Below are 22,222 nucleotides of genomic sequence, written 5' to 3' on the forward strand. Positions count from 1 at the left end.
CCTCAAGGCTGTGCGTGTTGTGGCTTCACAAATGCTTTGCTGCATACCTCGGTTGTAACGAGTGGTTATTTCAGTCAAAGTTGCTCTTCTATCAGCTTGAATCAGTCGGCCCATTCTCCTCTGACCTCTAGCATCAACAAGGCATTTTCGACCACAGGACTGCCGCATACTGGATGTTTTTCCCTTTTCACACCATTCTTTGTAAACCCTAGAAATGGTTGTGCGTGAAAAAATGTGAGATTGTCTTGACCAGGACCACACCCCTAAATGCATTGAAGCAACTGCCATGTGATTGGTTGATTAGATAATTGCATTAATGAGAAATTGAACAGGTGTTCCTAATAATCCTTTAGGTGAGTGTACATCCTATTTTAATATAATTGCATCAATCTTGTAGCTTTATCATTATAAAATGACTATACTTTTCATACACGTTTTGGTACAGTAGGTACATATTATGACCCTATTTGAAATGCATCATAACATCTCTGAACATCTAAATAAGCGTTACATCAGAAAAAGAAGTTCACAATGCTTAAATGGTCCCACTTGTTACGTCTTGTGACGTGCGTTTTTCTTTAATGTGTTTCTGCATTCTGGTGTTTGTTTGTTTGTTTTCTGTTTCTTTTTCTCTCCGTTGTTTGTGCAGATTACGGACACGTGCTGCTGATCCCGGACGAGCCCCCAATTGTTACGTTCCTAATTCACAGTCTAGGGGTAAACTACAAACGAACAATAACAGTTAGGGGAGATGTTGATGTACCCGTCTCCAGACCCAGAGTCAATAAAAACACCATAAATCACAGAAGACTTTAACATTTCATTTAATTCATTGACATTTTTTTTTTCTGAGGCCACTTTCTATGTCCAGAGAGAGAGAGATTGAGTACAAGTACCGAAGCTCGCTGAAATGAAAAATTATTTTACAGACAAGTGCTTTTGGACTATACATTAGGGTTTTTCTTTTGACGCCCGGGCTGTAATGGAACGTGCCTGATGTCTCTGCCTGTACATTTTATTTGTACACAACCATTAGAAAACAATTTCACCTAAAGAGTTCATTAATATACAAACACAACCCAAAAACTAAATAGTTTAATTTAGTTGAAGGCTATCACTTGGCCAAAGTCTACCTGAATATTAGTCATGTACATGGCATCTTATGGGGGGGAAATTGTTATTTCCTTGACAAGGAACAAAAAGGCCCCTGACATTCTGAACTCTTGCTTTAAGTGCACAATCGATTGCTTGTTTTTCACGTAAATCTGTGAAACTTCTATGAAGTCGTAATGGCACATGACGGCTGAAGTCACTTGTGAAATTTCTTGCTTGGATCCTTGGCGTGATCAAGCAGCAGCTGACAAGGGGTAAACTGGTTCCCATAGACCTCCTCAAACCTTCTCATCTTCTCCACAAGTTTGTCTGCACCAAAGCAGTCCACAAACCTGAAGGGCCCTGCAATGACAATTCACATAATAAAAGGACTGAATGCTGATATACCTTAAAGGTGCAGTATGTAATATTGACAGCTAGTGGTTAAAATGGGTACTGCAGTCCAAATTCAAAATATTGGAGAGAGTCATTTTCCCCGCAATCTCCTCCTCAGACTCAATTGTCACGCTGGTTGCCAGATTGAGGAAACGCAACAGGAACGAGCGCAATTGGCAATGTAAGGCAACGAGTTAATGAGTTGATTTATACGAGTTTTAATATGCCTCTGGTCATAGAGCTTTTTAGATGGATGCCAAGGCTTTTTAGGTTGGGCAGAATCAACGATATCTGACCAAGTTTGTTTGCTGGCCTCCATGGCTGCAATACGCTGTGTTTTCCGCCAACTGGCAACCCGGGGTGTCGAAGTACTATAGAGTGCAACAGTTGGGTTCCGGAAGTTAAAACTCTATTCATTTTCTCTATAATGAAATCGATTTTGAACGATAACTTATAAACATTTAGAGACAGACCTTCAGTGCGGTTGTTAATCCATGGTATTTGCTTCTGCTGAAGCCGTCAGCCCACATTATTTCAGCTTTTTTTTTTTAATAATCGTGTTTAACAGTGGCATCCGAACCGGTGATGCTCGACAGAAAATTACTCCAATCAGAGAGTCGAAAAAAGCAACACTTAGCTCCACCCACTCCCATGAAGCACACTGTGAATGAAGTAATCGAGTCGATCTCCATATGCTCAAAATACTGAAATACTGAAATATTTAAATATGCATATTTTGCAATAAACAATAAATATAAGTTTTCATACATATAATCAATGTTCGTAAATGAGAAGATTTTTTTTTTTTTATTTCTTTGTCATTTTTAATTCAATTATTCTGTTCGCAATGCTTAATGGGATTATAGTTCTTTCCCTTACTAAAGCCGTTAAGTTCACATTCTTGTACCTTTGTTTTTTTGTCAGATTTTCAAAAACTTTTTTGCTTCAAATCAGAGTTTGTAATGTTGGGATTCACCTCGTAGCTGATTGACTTGGCTCATGTCTTATAACTCTCTAACGAAGACTATTTTAAAATCCCTTATGCCCTGGGAAAAAACTAATTAAAAAAAAAAACTGTTGGAACCAGCGCCTCTGAAAAAGGGGGCGGGCACTGTTGCACTCTATTGGGTAAATTGGCGGTGGGCAGGATCACGGTCCAAAACAAAAACAGACATTCCGACACAGAATAACTGGCTGTAGCTGTAGCATTGTTTTTCATAGAAACAACTATGTGAACTTAAAATGTTTCCTATATATCTGCAAACATATTATGGTATCTTACAAATACATACAGTATAGCACCTTTAATCTGAAAAGGACAGTTTTTAAAGAAAAAATCCAAAGAATAAATTAAGATATTAGAATCTCACCTCCAAGGCAGGGTGGAAAGCCGAGACCGAACACTGCCCCAATGTCACCCTCCACTGGACTGGCAAGGATGCCCTCTTGTAGACACATAATAGCCTCATTCACAAAACGAGACACCAGCCTGTACTGTATATCTGAGTCTGAAGATCTGGGTGGAGCGACAGAAAGAAGCAGTGATGATTGAGCAGAAATACTGTTTGCTGGATGATAAACTATGCATTATCTACTACAAAACAATAACACTGCATTTGTCCTGATGAGAAGTCATTTTACGAATTAAAATACATCTAACCTTAAAGGGACACTCCACCCATTTGCATTAAGCTTTGCATTGTTAGAAACCCAGTCATTCTATTGAATGGTCGTGCAACACTCAAACACAAAAATCGTCATTTTGCGTCATTGTAGGAGGAAGTGTAAGAGGGGGGGATTTCTGTTGAGACTACAGACACTAGTTCCTCATCTTTCCCAGGGGGCGGGACCCGCTCACGCTACAGACCTATTACAGATCAGTGGGTGGGACTTTACTCTTTGAAACTGAAAGCAATTTCCTCCATCTTGTTTGAAGCTAAGCTAACAGGCGCTGTGGAGACAGATGTACAGTTATGACAATAACTGAGTTAGGGCGGACTGGTGGCGCCGGTGATCTCACTATGCAACTACGAACCGCTACGAACACAGAGATAGAGTCCGTCTGCGGCAAAGAATTTCAACGATGACAATTTCTCCTGGACGAAATCTCTGAATCAGACGAGGACACGGACGTTTGTGTTGAGAACTATCCTAGTTTCGCACCGCATATGTTCTGACTGAACATCCAGGTACCAGGCAATAATTCACCTTTTCGAAAGAAATACAAACGAGGAGTAATGCACTAATGAGTTCGCCAACTAACTAGACATTTTGTGTGAACGTGAAATGAATTTCAAGCTCTGGTGGTAGCTAGCCTTGTAGACGGAAGAGTGATTTCTCTGATAGGCAGATATGCGCTTTCTGGATTAGTGGGAGTGGCTTGTGGAGCTGTGCAATGTGGTGCATTGTGGTAGTTGTTGTCTTTCATACAAATGTGTCCTGAAGTTATTTTTTGTCTTTCCTCGGTCACGAAGGCACCAAATTCTAAATTTATTTTACATTTCGACTACATATATGACCCACTTTAAATAAAAAACAATGTTCAAATGGGTGGAATGCCCCTTTAACAACAGTCTGAGGTACTTACACGGCAGCATTTTGCGCCAGCTTGAATGTTTCCAAAATCTCCAGAACTTCTGGGTTCACATCTCTGGTTTTAAGTCCTGGCTGGTAGATATAGCAGCCCTTGCCAGACTTCCGTCCTAAATTGTGAATTGAGAAGAAATATTTTACTGAACATGTTAATGTCAATAAACCCAAAGAACAGAATTAATCAGGGTAGACGCCATACTGAATTGTCAGAGATCATGTAATTTTTTTGTCTACTGAAAGATGTTTTGTCAGCTGAACATTTGGTGTTTTGTTAAAGGGATACTTCACCTCTGGGAAGATGAATGTGTATTTAAAATATGTCATTTAAGTAGAAGAAATGTGGAGAAATTTTTGAATTTGGAGCTTTCTAGACTGAGAAAAGCCAGAAAATGTATTTTTGGCTTATGTGGATGAAAGACAACAACTCCCAGAATGCACTTGCTTCGCTGCCTTAGGAGGCCACGCCTACCGGTTAGAGAGCACAGTTGAAAACAACAAGGCTAGCCTAAGTGATGAGTTTGCCAGGGATTTAGAGACCCAAAATGTCCGGGATTCGGCTTTTGCGTTCTACAGTCGCCATTCATCATGTTTACTGTGGCGAGCAGGACGAGGCTGACGGCCGCGGGAGAACGCATCTCTCACGGAGGAGCGGGAATTTTCTTAGCAATGTTAAAACGCACATCAACCGCATCAAACGCACTTGTTTAGCGTCCATGTAAACACTACAGTCAGATTCACCGATCGGAATTAATTCAATTAGATTGAAACGAGAGGTGTGCATGTAAACAATGAATGGCGACCGTAGAACACAAAAGCCGAATCCCGGACATTTTTAACAGTCTCGCCCGCCGGACAAGTCCGGGAAAAGGAAGATGGTAACCCCTACTTACTCAGCTTTCTCCTATTATTCAGCTTTCTCCACAGAACAAGAGCATGCTAGCTTAGCTTCCAAAGAAAGACGGCTGATACTGTGTACATTCTGTGAGTGAGATCCCACCCTCTATGGGCGGGCTGAACACATGCGGAACAACGCCATCTACTGGCTGTAGTCTTTAGCCTCTGGCCAGAAAATCCTCCGATGACGCAAAATGACGATTTTTGCGTCATCGGAGGATTTTTTCCAGACAAAAAATACATAAATCTCTCCTCTCAGGGGGATATGAGGGGGGAAAGCATGGTAATTCGAAAATACTACAGGTTTTCTACTAATACAAAGCTTAATGCTAAATCCTGAAGTAACCCTTTAAACAACAGTTCAAATCAATTGAAGATATTTGTTTTCATTCCTGCAGGGTTCCTGCACATTTTCCATTTCACAATAGATTTTATAGATCTGCAGATTTTTCTAAACCATATTTAACATAAATGGTTCATACAACATTCATTTCAGCATTATATTTGGTCTATAGTACAGTCATCTGTATATACTATATAGGACAGTCATTAAATATTTTTATTTTCAGGGTTTTTTTTCTAAGTCTAAGTCACTTTCTCATTCACACAAATTATACCACAGTTCCAGTGCAGCTGAACTCAGACCACCTCGGGTTCGTTCCCCAGCTTTCACATTGCCAATTTTTAAGCAACCCATGCCCTGGTTCTAACTAAACTGCCAGTGTGAAAGCACACTTTTCATGCATGCTATCAAACAGGGTCTACTTTGAAAGGCTATGCATTCGCCTGTACACATACGCGTCAAAACTGAAGTGTGCTTTTGCTTAAGCTAAAGAATGTACCTTTGAATCCTTTTTCCACCATGGTCTTCAAGACCTCAATATTTCCCCCTCCAAATCTGGAGCCGAAGGCCTTGCCGAGGTCTTCGGCCACATGAGCTGCCACATCAATGCCCACTTCATCAGCCAGGGTAGCAGCACCCACAGGGAAGCCAAAACCTGTGGTCAGAGAGTCCAGCTTCTTGGGGTCAACACCTTCCTGTATGTAGAGAACAGGTGTGTTTCTATGAAGAACGTCACCATAGCCTGATTTTTGCACATAACACTTTTACAACAGATGGGAATAAATTAATAACTCAAATAGAAACACACAAACCTGCAATACACGCACTGCCTCAGCTAACATGGGAGCTAAACATCTGGTTGTGTAGAATCCTGGTCCGTCCTGAAGATAAACATTGCAATTAGCCATTCCATCCCATTTCTTTTAATGGATTGTAGATCCGTAAAACGTGTATTCTGGATTGATGGAAGAATATGCAGTGTCTCACCCCAACGACGATAATAACTTTGCCTTGCTTCAGGCCGACCGCCACCGCTGAGGCTGTTGTGTCCTTGGAGGTTTTATCAGTGGTGATGATCTCCAGTAGCTGCATCTTGTCAACTGGAGAAAAGTAGTGCATTCCAATTACCTGAAACAAAACACAATCACAAATTTGAGATAAGCTCAAACTCTCTCACATCTGCGAAGTCATTCAAAGTTTCTTACCTTATCAGGTCGCTTGCTCACAGCTGCAATATCTTTGATTGGTAAAGCAGATGTGTTGGTAGCAAATATACAATGTGGAGGAATCACCTACAATGACAAAATATGTTATCATCAAAAGTTTTTTTATTTATTTAAGAGAGTTTGAAATCTTGATCTTGTTTAATATTAACTTACTGCTTCAACTTCTTTTAGGACTTTGTGTTTGATGCTCAGATCCTCAAAAACGGCTTCAATGACCATGTCGGCTTTATTAAAGCCATTGTAGTCTAGCTGTCCCGTTAGGTTGGACAGAAAACTGTCCCTTTCGAATGATGTTATGCTCTTCTTCTTAGTTTTGTCATTTAGCCTGAAAACATTTTTTGGAAGAAAAAAAAAAAGAAAAAAAAATTCAAATACAATACATAAAAATAAATATTATGGGGAAAAACATCAAAGCAGCTTTAACTTTGGTTACGGGTTTGATCTATTTGTCAATTTTAATCTTATTTCAGGGCACATTTACATGACAACGATGTACTAAAAATGGAAACGTTTTTCCTTTGCATTTTTTTGCGTACAGGATGACAACATTGTCAAAATGATCCCCGTTCACATGGATCCACAAAAACGCTGTATTCTGTATCGATGTCACTTTGTAAAGAAACACTACGTACGCGCCTATAGACTGAACATGTAATTCGCATGTCACCATTTTAACAAATTTGCGTTTTTTTAATTTACACAGAGACAATAACGGTTTCGTTTTTGAACGAGAAAAAAAAATATTTAAAAATGTTTAATTAATTTGAGTGAATAAATAAAAAATAAATAATAAAACTGTTTGACTGAATGATTCAATGACTCACAAAGAATACACTTGTATTATTACTAGATGAATCAGTATTTTTGAACAAATCTCTTGAATGAATGATTCAATTACAAATATTTTTTAACAGTCACTTGTCGCCACCTACTGGTGTAATTGATACAATCTTTATTTGACGAATCAATTTACTTTTAAAGGGTGATTTACTCTATTTTGATTGCTACCGAATGGTCACACAGCTCTAGTTCCAGTATATTTAATACTCACCCTTTATAGACCTGCTGCTCTCCACGACTGAGTCCCTCCAGTGTGGTGTCCTTAAGAATAATGTGAGCGCCTTTATCTATGGACACTTGAACAATGCCAGCACCCATCAAACCTGCTCCCAAGACAGCAAGTGTTCTAAAAATAGAAAATCAATAAGCAAGATAAATTATTTACTATTCTACAGGAAATAGATGTAACACTTAAGTTGCTGCTTATAAATTGCAGTAACTGTAAATTTCCCTCAAACTTACATATAGTAATAGACAAAGAAAATACATACTTTACTTCCTTTTCAGGGGTTCCGAATCGATTCTTTTTGCATGTGACCTGACCGTAGTAAAGGCCAATAAGTGCTTTACTCTCAGAGCTCATAGCTAACTTGCCAAAATTCTGTAAAGGAAATAAAAAGTGCATAATTAGATTATTATGCTACACGCATAACATTATCTTTCGCAGTTACCAAATAATATTATTAAATGAATATTAGCAGATAATTCAAAATGCTTTGTTTTGAAAAAATTTAAGTTGTAATTCCCCTGCAAAAATTCACCAGATCAGAGATGCAAGTGAGGATCTGATTCAACAACAGATTCCAAGTGTAGTCAAGTGGAATAATTCAGAATTATATTGAGTGTTTAAAGGCTGCCCCCTAAAAGTCGATCAAACGTTAGTCGATGAGAAGAGCCTTAGGGACCATTTACATAACGGAAAACGTACAGAATCCGACAAATCTGCGTAATGCTATAATGTCGATATGGAGCAAAATCTCTGAGGAATGTTTCTTAAAGGGATAGTTCACTTTGAAATAAAATGTTAGTATGTTTTAGCTTACCTCAAGGGCATCCAAGATGTAGGTGTCTTTTTTTCCGCAGTAGTTTCAATTTTGATATTTTTAGGTCAAACCGTTCTTGTCTGACAGTCATATCATGCAGGACTATGGTCACTGTCTCAAAGAGCATGCACAGAGTCCAAATTAAAACAATTCCCCATCGTCCAAATTAAACAATTCCCCATCGTAAGTACACATTGATGGCCTAAGACACGAAACGAGCGGTTTGTGTGATAAAACGAACAGTATTTATATCGTTTTTACCTCTTATACACAGCCACGTCCAAGTGATCTGAGGGCGCGAGCGCATCCTGGTGTGTGACATGTACGCAGACTGGTGCATAGAAATATACACTAGATGTCGCCTTAAAGACATTCGTTCCAATGAACTGCCGTAGCCTAGGCGAAATGTAGAGTATATATTTCTATGCACCAGTCTGCGCACACGTCACACAGCAGGAAACGCGCGCGCCCACAGATCACTTGGACATGGCTGTGTTACAAGAGGTATAAAAGATATAAATACTGTTCGTTTTCTCACACAAACCGCTCGTTTCGTGTCTTAGGCCATCAATGTGTACTTACGATGGGGAATTGTTTAATTTGGACGATGGGGAATTGTTTTAATTTGGACTCTGTGCATGCTCTTTGAGACAGTGACCATAGACCTGCATTATACGACTGACAGACAAGAACGGTTTGACCTAAAAATATCAAAATTGAAACTACTGCGGAAAAAGAGACACCTACATCTTGGATGCCCTTGAGGTAAGCTAAAACATACCAAAATTTTATTTCAAAGTGAACTATCCCTTTAAATATTCGGTTGGGGGCAGCCTTAGTTACATGATTGTGTCTTATTGTACGATTTTACAGTTTACACATTTCCAAAGCACCTGTGACTCAGCCAGGTAACCTGCAGTCAGACCCTGTTCAACACCAGCCTTCACAGTCTGAAAGAGAAAACAAACAGGTATCAACTCAATATAAGCTATTTCTACTATGATTTATGATAACTCCATTGAGCACAGAATCAAACCTCAATTATTTTCAGTGGTGCAGGGTACAGTCCCTTGGTCTGTGTCATGACCTTCTTCTCAACTGTATTGTAGATCTGTTGTCTCACAAACGGATAACTCATGACGTAGTCTTGAATTTCTGCAAGGAAAAATTGTATATACTAATTAAAGCAATAAAGCAAAAGTATGCTATATATATATATGCAACACTGATTAAGATGATAAATATTAATCTTGCAAAAGCCTAAATAACTTGTGTCTAAATCATTTCTACAACCGTCTAGTAGTCGACCATTGCAAATACTCACTCTGCATCAAGCCCTTTTGTTTGGTAAGTGAGATTTTCTTGTTAGCAAGGCCTCTGGCTGCCTCCACAGCTACTTCCTCCAAGTATTCAATAGTCCTCTCCTCTGGACTCTTCAGTCCAGGTCCTGTTTTTATTGTTATTTTTAAGAAATGAATACTTTTATTTAGCAAGGATGCAATAAATTGTTTAAAAGTGAAAAGACTTTTATGTTGTTACAAAAAATATATATTTCAAACAAATTCTGTTCTTTTGAACACTTCTATTCATCAAAGAATCCTGATTTTTTTCTTCTCTGTTTTACATATATACACACAAATGCAGTACACAGAAAATGTTTTACCAAGAGTATCCACCAGCTGGTCAACCAGGCCCATTTTCTTGGCTTTATCTGGACGGATGTTCCTTCCTGTTAGCATCATATCAAAAGCACTGGGAAGACCAAGCTACATAAAAGCAAAGGTGTAAAAACAACCACGCTTGAGTTGTGAAGATTCAATTCAAATAATAATTATGAAACGTGTATGTGGCAAATTACGGACCATTTTGGGCAGTCTCTGTGTTCCTCCAGCTCCAGGCAGAAGACCGAGCATGACCTCAGGGACGCCCAGGACCGTCTTCTTACTCTTGGTGGCTATTCTGTACTGACAGGCAATGGCAAACTACAAACACATAAAACACAATATCAATTTTGTATTGTCTGTAAAACTAAACGCACAATTTTTGTGTTGAATTTAGGCAAATGTATTGTTTAATTTATTGCATAGGTTATTGTTTGTATCAGTTTATAGTAATCAGATATTTGTCTATATAAAGTTACAAAACGAATGCAAACACTTTCCTAAAGTGTGGTGTGTTATATAGCTGTTTGTGAATGTAAGGTCTGCAAAGTTTCAAAGATCAAAATGGATCTGAACTGCCTGAAAAGAGTTGCCAGTTATTCCAGTCTGTCTTCCTGTATGAACCTATGTAAGTTTATAATGAATTTTTATAATGGCAGCCTATGGTCTTCATTGGCTGCCCGAGAACAACGTTTACTTTGACATGCCCTCAAACACTGTAGTTGTTGCTGAGGCCTGGAAGAGTTTGGTTGGGATTTTCGACATTTCAGCTGTTTTCTGTGTTGCGAAAGCAAATCCACTTTGCATACACTTTAAAAGAATGAGGACTCGGGCTTGAATTGGTATGGTAAAACCGACGCCATCGTTACTGTTCGTATTGTTTATCAAGCTTCCAGAGCAGAAATGTAGATATTGTAATGGGCGTTTGGTTTCCGACACACGCTGTAAGCGGTCGACCAATCACAACAGACTGGGCCGTCTGACCAATCAGAGCAGAGTAGACTCGTGGAAAGGAGGGGTTTAAAAAAAGACTATCTTTAATCATTTCGTTTCAGACACTGTGAGAAAAAAAGTAATGCTGCAAATGAATATTATGAGAAAATTAAAGTGATTTTTGACCTTGGATATATGTAAACCTATTGCAGGAGACCTTTAAAACTAAATTAGGAGCCTTTAAAATAGCATAATAGGGGCACTTTAAAATCACATCAGAAATGTTACAGTAATCCTATGCTCACCCTGTGGGTGGATAAAAATGGTGACATATGAACATGAATGCAGTACCTCTAAGCCTCCACCAAGACACGATCCATTAATGGCAGCGACAATGGGCTTAGGAGAATTCTCAATCTTCTCAAACATCCTCTGGCCCTCCTGAGAAAGCCCGGTGACCTCCTCTGCAGTCTTACAGGCCTGAATCATGCTAAATACATGGTGCAGAAAAATAACAGGTAAGATATCAGCACTGTATTTGATAATGATCACCATAACCACCAATAATAAACACATTACGAATTCTGGGTCACACTGTAGTTTAGGGTCAAATTCTCACTTTTAACTAATTATTATCTATGACTTTTGCCTCAAACTCCTAATTACTGCTTATTAATAGTTAGTAAGGTAGTTGTTAAGTTTAGGTATTGGGTGGATTAAGGGATATAGAATATGGTATTTCAGAATAAGGCATTATTATGTGCTATATAAGCAATAATAAACTACCAGTATCCTAGTAATATGCATGGCATGCTAATAAGCAACTAGTTAATAGTGAGAATTGGACCCTAAAATAAAGTGTTCCCGAATTCTGATACTGACTTAATGTCTGCCCCTGCGATGAAGCTGCCGGGTTTGGATGAGATGAGAACAACACCCTGAACAGCATTGTTTCCCAAAATCTCATCCATAACTTCTGTCATCTCCCTTTGCATTTGAACAGACAGTGTGTTGACCTAGACATCACAAAAAAAACACATTATGAAATATTACGACATCATTTGAACGCATTAACGTGGTTGCAAAGACAACTATTACCTTTGCATTGGGATCATTCACACGGATCACAGCTACATCTCCCTTGACCTCATAGTTTACGTGTGTACGAGCTGAGGAAATATTGAAAAGACGTAAAAATGAAAAAGTATGCAATACATTAATTGATATCATAAAAACTTAACACACACTATATATATATATATATATGTGAAGAGTTCAGATGCAAAAGCCTCTAAGTGCCATCTGAAATTTTCTTCTAGAATAATCATTTTTATCAAGCTTGCATATTTAAATTCAGTAAATTCACTTAAATGGTAATGAAAATGACCTATTAATTGTCATTTAAGTGAAATTACTGAACTTAAATATATGAGCTTGATTAAAATGATCATTTTAGAAGAAAATTTCAGATGGCACTTAGAGGCTTTTGCATCTGAACTCTTCACATATATATACATATATATATATATATATACTTTCAGTTCATATAATATAAAAATATTTTACCCATCATACAAGCAGCAACTTTAAAGGTCCGCCTGCTGACACCTTTATTGGGTGACAAAAAAAGTCAATAGTGATGTGAAGGTACAATCACAGAAATGGACTCAGAAGTCATAGGCTAATACCTAATATAAATTGATCTCTAAGAAGTGAGGGTCATATCAGGCTAAGTTGGAAGACAGTGAATATATATTACACGCAGCAGAATGTAGACAGGCCTGTAGAGGACATGACTCTAGCAGTAAAGCCACAGATGAACTTTAACCTAGTTTCCTCTTAACCTACACTACAACCATAGTGATAATGTCATCCACCTCTCAGTAATGATGAAAACATAATGAAATGAATGCAAAGGCTCTATGTAAACAAATCCGTCATATTAGCCATAATTTAACTATAATATTAATAGATGCAGAGATATATTAGCAGATATCATTAAACCAACCTCGATTAAACCAGTTTTCAACGGCAGAGGTAACAACTCTGGCGTTAACGATTATTAAAAACGTTTAATTAGTCTATAAAACAAATATTTATTTAAAAAAAAATGTCTTCATGCATTATAAGATAATGACCAGCATTAGCAATCTTTTTTGAATGGGAACAACATGTCACTGCGTTAACTCTAATGCTAATAAATTAAGTTAAATTAAACAGCATTGATAGACGTGCGCGTTTCGTTGCACGCGCAGTAAAGTAAACTGCACGCGCGTGAAACTTAAAACAGTCACAAAACATTGATCACTGGACCTTGAGTTAATTAGCAGGTGAGCTAAGCTACTTCAGTGAAGTGTGACTGATGACTCTCCACAGTAGTTTATTTACGCAAGTGTATAAGCGAAATGCAATAGGGATGTATAGTCATTTAAGGAAAGATTGTAGCGGTGTGAAGTACCTGGAAACAGGGTATATCTTCTGGTTGTGAGTCTGGAGAGGGAACCGAGGGCTCGTACGCCGGCCATGTTTGGAGGTCAATGTGTGTAATGACAGACAGCAGGCGGAAGGAGTGTCTCAGTGTTTCACTTCTACACTGCCAGAGACTTGCTGAACACATCCAATCCACCGACTCTATATATCATGACCGCATCAGATAATACATCATTATATTATGGGTTTTGTTGTTGTTGTTGTTGTGGGTTTAAATAAAATGTTAAAAATCATTGATAAACCTTGAACTTATGTTGTATTGTTTTTCAGTTAAACCTAGAAATAAGCAGAAGAATAAAAACAATTAAATGTACTTGTATTAATTATATAAATTATATAGGCTATTTATAGAAGGATGAGTGGTTTGGGAATGGGTGGATATATTTCAAAAATGTATTTATTTCTCTAAAATTGCCTATAGTAGCCTATATATATATATCAAGCTTCTCAAATCATGCTGGATAACGGCAAAATAGAGACATATTTAGAAGTGTGTTAATTTCTTATTGAACTTTTTACTGAATTTGTTATGCTAAAAATATAATGTTGCATCAAATTAGACAAACTCGGCAACACAAGCATTTTGGACCCCTTTACATACAGTACATTATGTACAGCCAACCAGTTGGTTGCACTGCATTTTTTATTAGTTACTGTTTTTAAAATGCTTATATGTTAATTCATTATTTTTTTTCGTTTTCATTTTAGTTTATTTTTCAAGTTAAAATATGGAAATAAGAAATAAAATAACTAAAAATTAACTCAAATAAGTTTACGTTTTTTATATCTTATTTTATTTCAGTTAGCCAAACTTTTATTTTATTTGAAGTCAAATAAATTAACCATAATATGCAATCAGTTGCAATTCTATAAAATTCTATAAACATCACAATCTGCAATGTGACATGCATCCACAAGATGGCAAACACGCAACAAAATCGTTTGCATTAAAGGGATAGTTCACCCAAAAAATTAAGATTCTGTCTCACCCTCATGCCGTTCCGATAGACTTTTGATTTTCTTCGGAACACAAATGAAGATCTTTTTGATGAAATCTGAGAGCTTTCTGTCCCTCCATTGACAACTACGCAACTACCACTTTGACGCTTCAAAAAGTTCATAAAGAGATCATAAAACTAATCCATATAAATCGAGCGGTTTAGTCCAAATTTTCTAAAGAGACTCGATCGCTTGTGATGAAGAGATTTAATTAAGGCTTTTACCACTCAATTCACAGACTGTATCCACACACACAAAAAACCTCACTGCAGAATTAAATGCACACTTCAACTTGTTTCCACAAGTCAATATTCATGGTCGGGCTGCTATAGCCAAACTTTTGGTCACTCATGGCATGCCAATGCCAAATGTCAGTTTCATTGGCGCCAACTGTGCAAATCTTGAGCTGTGGAAACACGTGAAACATGCATTGTTCACTGATGACAGTGATGAGTCCACCTTCACTATCTTTCCCACATCCATGGGAGTTAGGGTGTGGTGAAGCCCCAAAGAGGCTTCAGCTGTTGCTGTCCAGAGTGAAGCACAGGCTGGATCAATAATGGTTTGGGCTGCAATATCATGGCATTCCCCATTATATCATAGGGTATCATAGGGACTATACCGAACCATTCTGGAGGACCATGTGCACCAATGGTTCAAACATTGTACCCTGAATGTAGCAATACACGCAGCAAAACTTGTGACAGAATGGTTTAATGAACATGAAAGTGAAGTTGAACATCTCCCATGGCCTGCTCATTCAACAGATCTAAATATTTTTGAGCCACTTTATGGCATTTTGGAGGAGCAAGTCCTCCACCAGCAATACTTTGTGACCTGGCCATTATTGTTCTGGAAGAGGTATGGCTCAAAGTCCCTCTGAACACTGTGAGGGACTTGTATCTGTCATTCCCAAGACGAATTCTGTACCTACACCATACTAATAAATTACCGTGGTCTAAAACCAAGTGTTTCAGTTTCATTTTCCAACCCCAGTATGTTGACAACAAGTTCATATAACCAAAATATGACCAGCTTATATGTTGTGTGTTAACTGGGAAGAAATATAAATAATGATACATTTCTGAACTATGTTCTGGCAGATTTTTATTTTAATATTTTGTTTTTGTGTGTTACAGTGGTCTCATTGTAAGGCTTGTACTTTCCTTGTACGTTCCATCTGAACTCGGGACCATTCTCACATGATAAGCTCTGTCATCCCCAGCCCCTTCATCATACTCTCAGTTCAGCAGTTTAACTGAACTTATCCACTTTTTATCTTTTTAAAAAGCAAAAAACTCCTTACGGATTTACAGCAACACAAACAGCACAAGACTGCTAAATTTGTGATTGCTGAATAACTGTCAATAACGGTCAATCAATTATTAATTGTTACAATAGTAGACACGCATCAGGTCTCTTATCCTATAGAGAATTGATTTGAAGACTGTGCAATGACTGAATAAGAACCATTCTCCATTGTTTTGAAACAGGGCCCCATACACTGCTTTACTGATTGCATCACACTGTCCTCATTAAGTGCTCCCCACCCTTATCCCAATACTGTTGTTTCACAACAAACATCCCCTGATCCATCATATGGCCATACAAGAGTAGAAATCTATTTAAAGAATTCAACATAGTCACTAAATACTTATCACAGTGATTGTGTGCCCATGTGCGAGTGTAGCTCCAAGGTCCATTCAAGACATGATCTGTTTGTACAGCTGTGCAAGGAACAAGCTGCCATTTTGTGTGAGAGGACAACACTGACTGCTGCATCTGTTTAAAGTCACCATGAAATCAAAATGGACTTTTTTAATGGAATATTGCATTTATAATAAATGATTTATCTGTGAACATCATAATGTTTTTTAATTCATGTGCCCTCGTAATTTTTTTATTAAAATAACCTCCCCTCCCCGCCCTCTTGCAGCAAAATCTCTTGTCTGATGATGTGTTTACTGGTGTGAGGGTGTGGCAACCTGTCACTCACATGAGATCCACCAATAGGAAACCACAACGATCCAATTATTTGGTCTTTTTTTCCTACATTTTTTATTGTTCGAGAAGCCCTTTCATTTGGATATATATGTATATGCATGTCACATAGGGAAGAAATTACGCAATTACGTTTCATGACGACTTTACATCAGACACATTAACATGCATGAGTTCCTTTTGCAGCATGACCAAAAAAAAACAAAAAAAAAAACATGTATCCTATAATATTCATGTATATTTTAATAATAATCTTGAGGAGTTTAATAGTCTTGAGGAATTTAATAATTTTCTTGAGAAGATAAAAGCAGAAAATAAAATAAGTTTAAAAATATAATACAGCATTATATATTTATTTTAAAAATAATCCACAAATATGTTTCAAAATGTTTACAATGCCATAATAGACAGATTAAAATCTAACTTGTATTTTTTGTCATTTTAGCACGTACAGTAGTGGCCAAAAGTGATGTCCGGGCTAGAAAAATTGACCTTCACTTTTTGCTTAATTTATAAAAAATTTGCTTAAGATTTTGTAAGCTAATTGCGTAGTTGTGCTTGAAGTCATTTGTGTTATCTGTGCATTATTTTTGTCCAGACTGTCATATAAAGCAATTATGATAATGAACACATGCAAAAACAAGAGAGGACCAACGAAATATTAATAACTGATTATGTTGTAGTTAATGGATGCTTTTTCCTGTGAGCTTTTTGCTTTTCTATGCATATATATATATATAAAAAAAACGCTAGCTGTAGTTTACAACTTTTTTGTCAAATAATTTAGTCTTAATCTTAATCAAGTTCATCATTATTTTCATCATATTTTGATGGTTTAATCAAACTTGTAGAGTCATTAAAAATAAATCCCCAAACCAATCCCCTCCGGACATCACTTTTGGCAACTACTATACGCCTCTATTGGTTGGCAAAAGTGCATGATCATTATAATTAATAGATTATAGTGTAATACATATGAAAAATAAATATCTGCTATTAATATGCATCAATATGTCTTTATTTGTCGTACCCTTTAATATCTATCTATAGCCAGCAATAAGAACCAACAAACGTAATATAAAAAAAAAGTTGTATTCTGTTTTTTATATATCACGTTTATATGCAGAACACAGCATGGAATCTAATGTTTTTGGGTTCAACAAAACCAACACTCTGAGACATACTTGTGCAATAAGAAGATTTGAAATAATCCAGACAATTGCCCTAATCTCCACTGTGAGCTGTGAGCAAAGTGGTCATGTGCAACTCATGCAATATAATGTCCTTCTTGACCTAAACTGTTGATTCCATCTCTGTACTATGTACAGTTTCCTCCACTTCCTTCTGATCGCCCCATCCGACAGCATGCCTGCAGGTCTTTTCTTTAATCTTGGTCAGCTCCGACTCTGGCTTAGCCCTTTTAGTCGGATTACAACATAATTTGGGTTTGCATTGACTTTGACAGGAAAGCTCACACCGGGAATCACCAGGTCCTTCAGAAATGGAGGAAAACTCTGGCTGAACAGTAGTAGCATGGATGTCTTCGTCATGGAAAATGTCTTTAATGCGTTTGGCTACGTCCATGTAAGTAGCTGGATCTGCGCATTTGATGTGAGCGGTTGCAATAATGCGAGACCCAGCCAGCTGCCAGATGTGCAGTTCATGAACGGCTATAACACCATCCAGGCTCCGTAGTTTCCCATTCAGCTTGTGCATGTCGATCTGTTTGGGGACCGTTTGTAGGAGGATCAGAGCCGACTCCTTTAGGAGAGGGAAAGTTGTGTAGAGCAAAATACACACCATTATTAGACAGAGCATTGGGTCCAGATAAAGCACCCAACATGGTCCGGCTACAGATACGGTTCTTGGGGTCCTGTCGTGCGGTTTGGATATGCTCAGCAGGACTGTGGTATTAACATGTTGATGGTCAGTCAAGTGGGTGCTACGGCAGGGGTTGAAACAGATTTCGTCAGGTTGGCATGGCGTCCACACAAAAGTGAAAATCAAGGCGTTGACTACCACAATGACGGAGCCTAATGCATCGCCGAGCACGTGCAGAAACACTCCACGCATGTTCAGCTGCGACTCAGAACTGCGATCCAGGTCCTCCAATGAGCCGTTGGTCGTGATTCTGATGTCCAGGCTGTCTAAAAAAGAAAGACCGCAAAGTGATCATAAAAATAAAGATGAAGAGGAAGATAGAAAATGTATAGAAATTGCACTCAAAAGAGGCAACAACTACAAAAACAACAACAAAATATTCAATAGCACTGAAAATGTCATGCCTTTTATATCAGCGTTCCCACACTTTCTTAATTTCCATGTTTTTCCCATTACTTTTCCAGTCGTGTGTGATGTCTGGATACAGATTTAACTACAAAATAGCTACACAAATGTATGTTTACTATAAACATTTCAATAAGCTTTTAAGATATTGTACATTTTGATGACTCTGCAGGCCTTGAAATCATACTTTTGATATTTAAGGATTTTCCAGGACTGTGGAAATCCTGTTTAGGTTTTATTAATTCCCACGTTTTTTTTTTACGACAATAAAAAATTTACAATTCCCCAATATTTCCAGGTTTTCCAAGACTGTGAACCCATAATTTTACATGGATGTGTTATATTACACTGTGCGCCCAAAAAGTCCCCAAGTTGGATTTAAATAGGCAAATTCTTAAGAGGTTATGATTAGATAATTATTGCAGTGATTATTATGTTAGCATTTTATATGTTTGGCAACAGTTTTTTAACATTAATTGATGAAGTGTGTAGCTTGTAGGAAGACACATCATGGCCATATTCCAGGATGACAAAGCCAAGATTCATCAGGTTAAAATTGTAAAAGAATAAAACTCTTAACTAAAACTAAACTCTTGCATTGTCAATACAAGATCTTGACCAAAAATTGATGCACCTCTTAATGGAAATAAACTTGCGATGTTATTTCCATCAAGAGGTTATTTGACATGATGTGTCTTCCTACATTGTTGATTAAGAAGTGAACAGCTAAGTTACACACTAGAAACATAATAATCACTGCAATAATGATCCAATCATAGACTCTTAAGCATTTGCTTATTTAAATCCAAACAGTGACTTTTTTCTTTCTTTTTTTTTTTGGCTGGGCAGTGTAGCCTAAATACAATTATAATGAAAAAGCATAGGCTAGGCTATATTTAATAGATTTTTTTTTTTTTTTTTTTTTTTTTTTTTTACAAAAGTTAATTTGAACACCTACCTGATTTCAGATCAGAAGTTTGATCTCCTTGAGAACTGCTGCTGTTTATCATAAGATTGTGTTCCTCTTTATGCGCCTTTATTGGTTTTTCATAATGTCTGCTTTTTGTGCTGTGACCATGAGAGTGCCCGTGTCCCCGATGAGAGTGACCACCATGAGAGTGCCCGTGTCCCCGATGAGAGTGACCACCATGAGAGTGCCCGTGTCCCCGATGAGAGTGACCACCATGAGAGTGCCCGTGCCCTCCAAACCCCGCGTGTCCGTGGAACAGAAAAAGACCAAGTACGTTGACCAGTAGACCAGCAACGCCAACCCAAATGACCACGCGTGGATTCTCAATCTCATGAGGCAGCGTGCAGCGCTCGACGGCTTCCAACAGAATAGTGAAGCAGAGGGCCGTCAAGAACACGGCGTTCACCAAAGCTCCCATCACTTCTGCGCGGATCCATCCAAACGTGTTTTTACTTGTGGTTTGAGTTGTCTCCGCAAAACTCACGGCAATCAAAGCCACTATCAAGGCTATTACATCCGACAGCATATGAAAAGAATCTGACAGCATTGCGAGAGATGCTGTTATCCTGCTTACCACAACTTCAACAATGAAAAACACAAGCGTTAAAGACAGCATACACAGCAAACGCACACGGTTCTGTCCCAAACCCATTTTTTTGTCTTTAACGGCAAATAAAATGATATTTAGTTTAGCGAATAGTCTTTTAAAATAACATACAAAAACGGCTTTAGATGTCTATGGCATGAACGTTTGTCATAAACAAGAGATTAATGTTGAAAATAAACGCGCAAATGCTGTTGCTAATGGCAACTTGCGAATTACCCGTTGCGCAACGCACGCACTAAAGAATTCAGCTCAGCGAAACATTCATTCATACTTATTAGAGAGTAACACCGGCCGCCATAGACTGGGGATGGAATAAAAGACGCTCGTGAATCTCCAGGAGAAGTTAAACGAAACTTGAGACTTTGCACTCGGACCGGTAAACTTCTCCACACGGTCTGAGCGGGGACGCGCAGTCCCATGCGTCCCCATTGGCCGAACATAACTGTATGCTGGAGTCGGAGTCACATGGTCAGTGAGAACACATTCTGCTGTCGGTTGAACAATGCAAATCATAGCAATCAGTGCAAATGAATGAAAATTACTCCAAGGTGTGCATGCATTAGTCACAAAAGAAATAAAGTAGGCTAATAAAGAAAGATCATCATTACCTAGAAACTTAATTATTGTAATTCTGAATCAGTATAGGCCTACTTTGCAATAACATTTAATAGCCTATCTGTTCGGATTGACTATATTATATTATATTATATTATATTATATTATATTATATTATATTATATTATATTATATTATATTATATTATATTATTTATTTTATTTTGGGGGACACGGACACTGGTGCTGTAAGAAAATAATAAAAAAATATACAATAGTAAAAAAATTATTATAATTGCAATTTTTTATAATTTTTCATTTGTTTCTTTTAACATGTTCCTCCTCCTACACACACGTTATATATAAAATTCTGTCAGATGTATATAAATCAGGACATCTGACAGAATTTAATAGGTAAAGGGTGAAACAGTGTGTAAAACATGAATGTGTTTTCATGTTTTATGGGGACTTTCCACAGATATAATGATTTTATACTGTACAAACTGTATTCTATCCCCTAACCCTAAACCTACCCATAACAGAAAACTTTCTGTATTTTTACATTACATGTATTTTCAAAAAAACATCACTTAGTCTGATTTATAAGATGTTTTCCTCATGGGGATCAAAATATATCCCCTCAAGGACAAGGATTTGGGATATTGCCATCTTTGGGGGACATTTTGTCCCCATAATGTAGGGTTTACCAGAACACCCACCCACACACACACACACACACACACACACACACAAACAAGATGTCCTTAATAGGTCAAATATGGTGGTAGCCACTGAAGGCCCATATTAACATATTAACATTAGTGCCTACAGTTACGTACAGTTATGCATTATACAGAAGGCCACTGTATGCACTCTCACACACACACACACACACACACACACACACACACACACACACACACACACACACACACACACACACACAAAGCCATAAGATAAGGCTTGTTTGTATCATCATCATTGAGTTTCTATGGTAAAATTCATAGTTGCCATTTTTCCATTGTAAATTTAAGTATATCAGTCTAAATCCTAAATTATGTTTTAAGCTATTAAAGGGCTTGACGTCTCAAACCAAACAATCATGAAGGTTATTAGTCAAATAATAACCTAATTATTGATAGGCCTAAACTGTTTAAGCCATATACAATGACTGTGCTCTATTATACTGACCTGACTTCTAATAACGTAATCACCAGTAATCTTATCATTGAATAATTATAACCCACACCGAATGCGTCACACCTCACGCAGAGAGAAAGCACGCGATCTACCTA

The 22,222-nt window shown here is 37.7% G+C and overlaps 2 protein-coding genes across 2 annotated transcripts; both read right to left on the bottom strand.

Moving 5' to 3' along the window:
• Window positions 1-800: 800 nt before the first annotated feature.
• On the bottom strand, window positions 801-13,615 carry hadhab (hydroxyacyl-CoA dehydrogenase trifunctional multienzyme complex subunit alpha b). The gene is made up of 20 exons (XM_081348058.1): window positions 13,479-13,615; window positions 12,587-12,628; window positions 12,119-12,189; window positions 11,903-12,036; window positions 11,372-11,510; window positions 10,289-10,408; window positions 10,090-10,192; window positions 9,751-9,873; window positions 9,463-9,581; window positions 9,320-9,376; window positions 7,875-7,984; window positions 7,595-7,729; window positions 6,697-6,868; window positions 6,523-6,609; window positions 6,305-6,445; window positions 6,130-6,198; window positions 5,817-6,012; window positions 4,076-4,190; window positions 2,859-3,004; window positions 801-1,455 (listed from the first exon to the last, which is right to left on the bottom strand). Exons 1-20 carry the CDS (start codon window positions 13,543-13,545, stop codon window positions 1,310-1,312), a joined length of 2,292 nt encoding a protein of 763 aa, XP_081204184.1. The 5' UTR covers window positions 13,546-13,615; the 3' UTR covers window positions 801-1,309.
• Window positions 13,616-17,803: 4,188 nt separating this feature from the next.
• Window positions 17,804-20,418, bottom strand: slc30a1b (solute carrier family 30 member 1b; the record flags this gene model as incomplete). The annotated part of the gene is made up of 2 exons (XM_081394317.1): window positions 17,804-18,657; window positions 19,755-20,418. The coding sequence occupies 2 exons, from the start codon at window positions 20,416-20,418 to the stop codon at window positions 17,804-17,806; spliced, it is 1,518 nt and encodes a 505-aa protein (XP_081250443.1).
• Window positions 20,419-22,222: the final 1,804 nt, after the last annotated feature.

This window comes from Scardinius erythrophthalmus, assembly GCF_964197995.2.
Source record: "Scardinius erythrophthalmus genome assembly, chromosome: 19".
Taxonomy (NCBI): Eukaryota; Metazoa; Chordata; class Actinopteri; order Cypriniformes; family Leuciscidae; genus Scardinius; species Scardinius erythrophthalmus.

Excerpts from the sequence above, each read along its gene's own strand:
- hadhab (XM_081348058.1), bottom strand. The coding sequence starts at position 13,545 with ATGGCCGGCGTACGAGCCCTCGGTTCCCTCTCCAGACTCACAACCAGA. Across the intron at positions 12,037-12,118 it reads TGAATGATCCCAATGCAAAG|GTCAACACACTGTCTGTTCA; the intron begins GTAATAGTTGTC and ends TGTGATGTCTAG. Across the intron at positions 10,193-10,288 it reads CACAGAGACTGCCCAAAATG|CTTGGTCTTCCCAGTGCTTT; the intron begins GTCCGTAATTTG and ends GCTTTTATGTAG.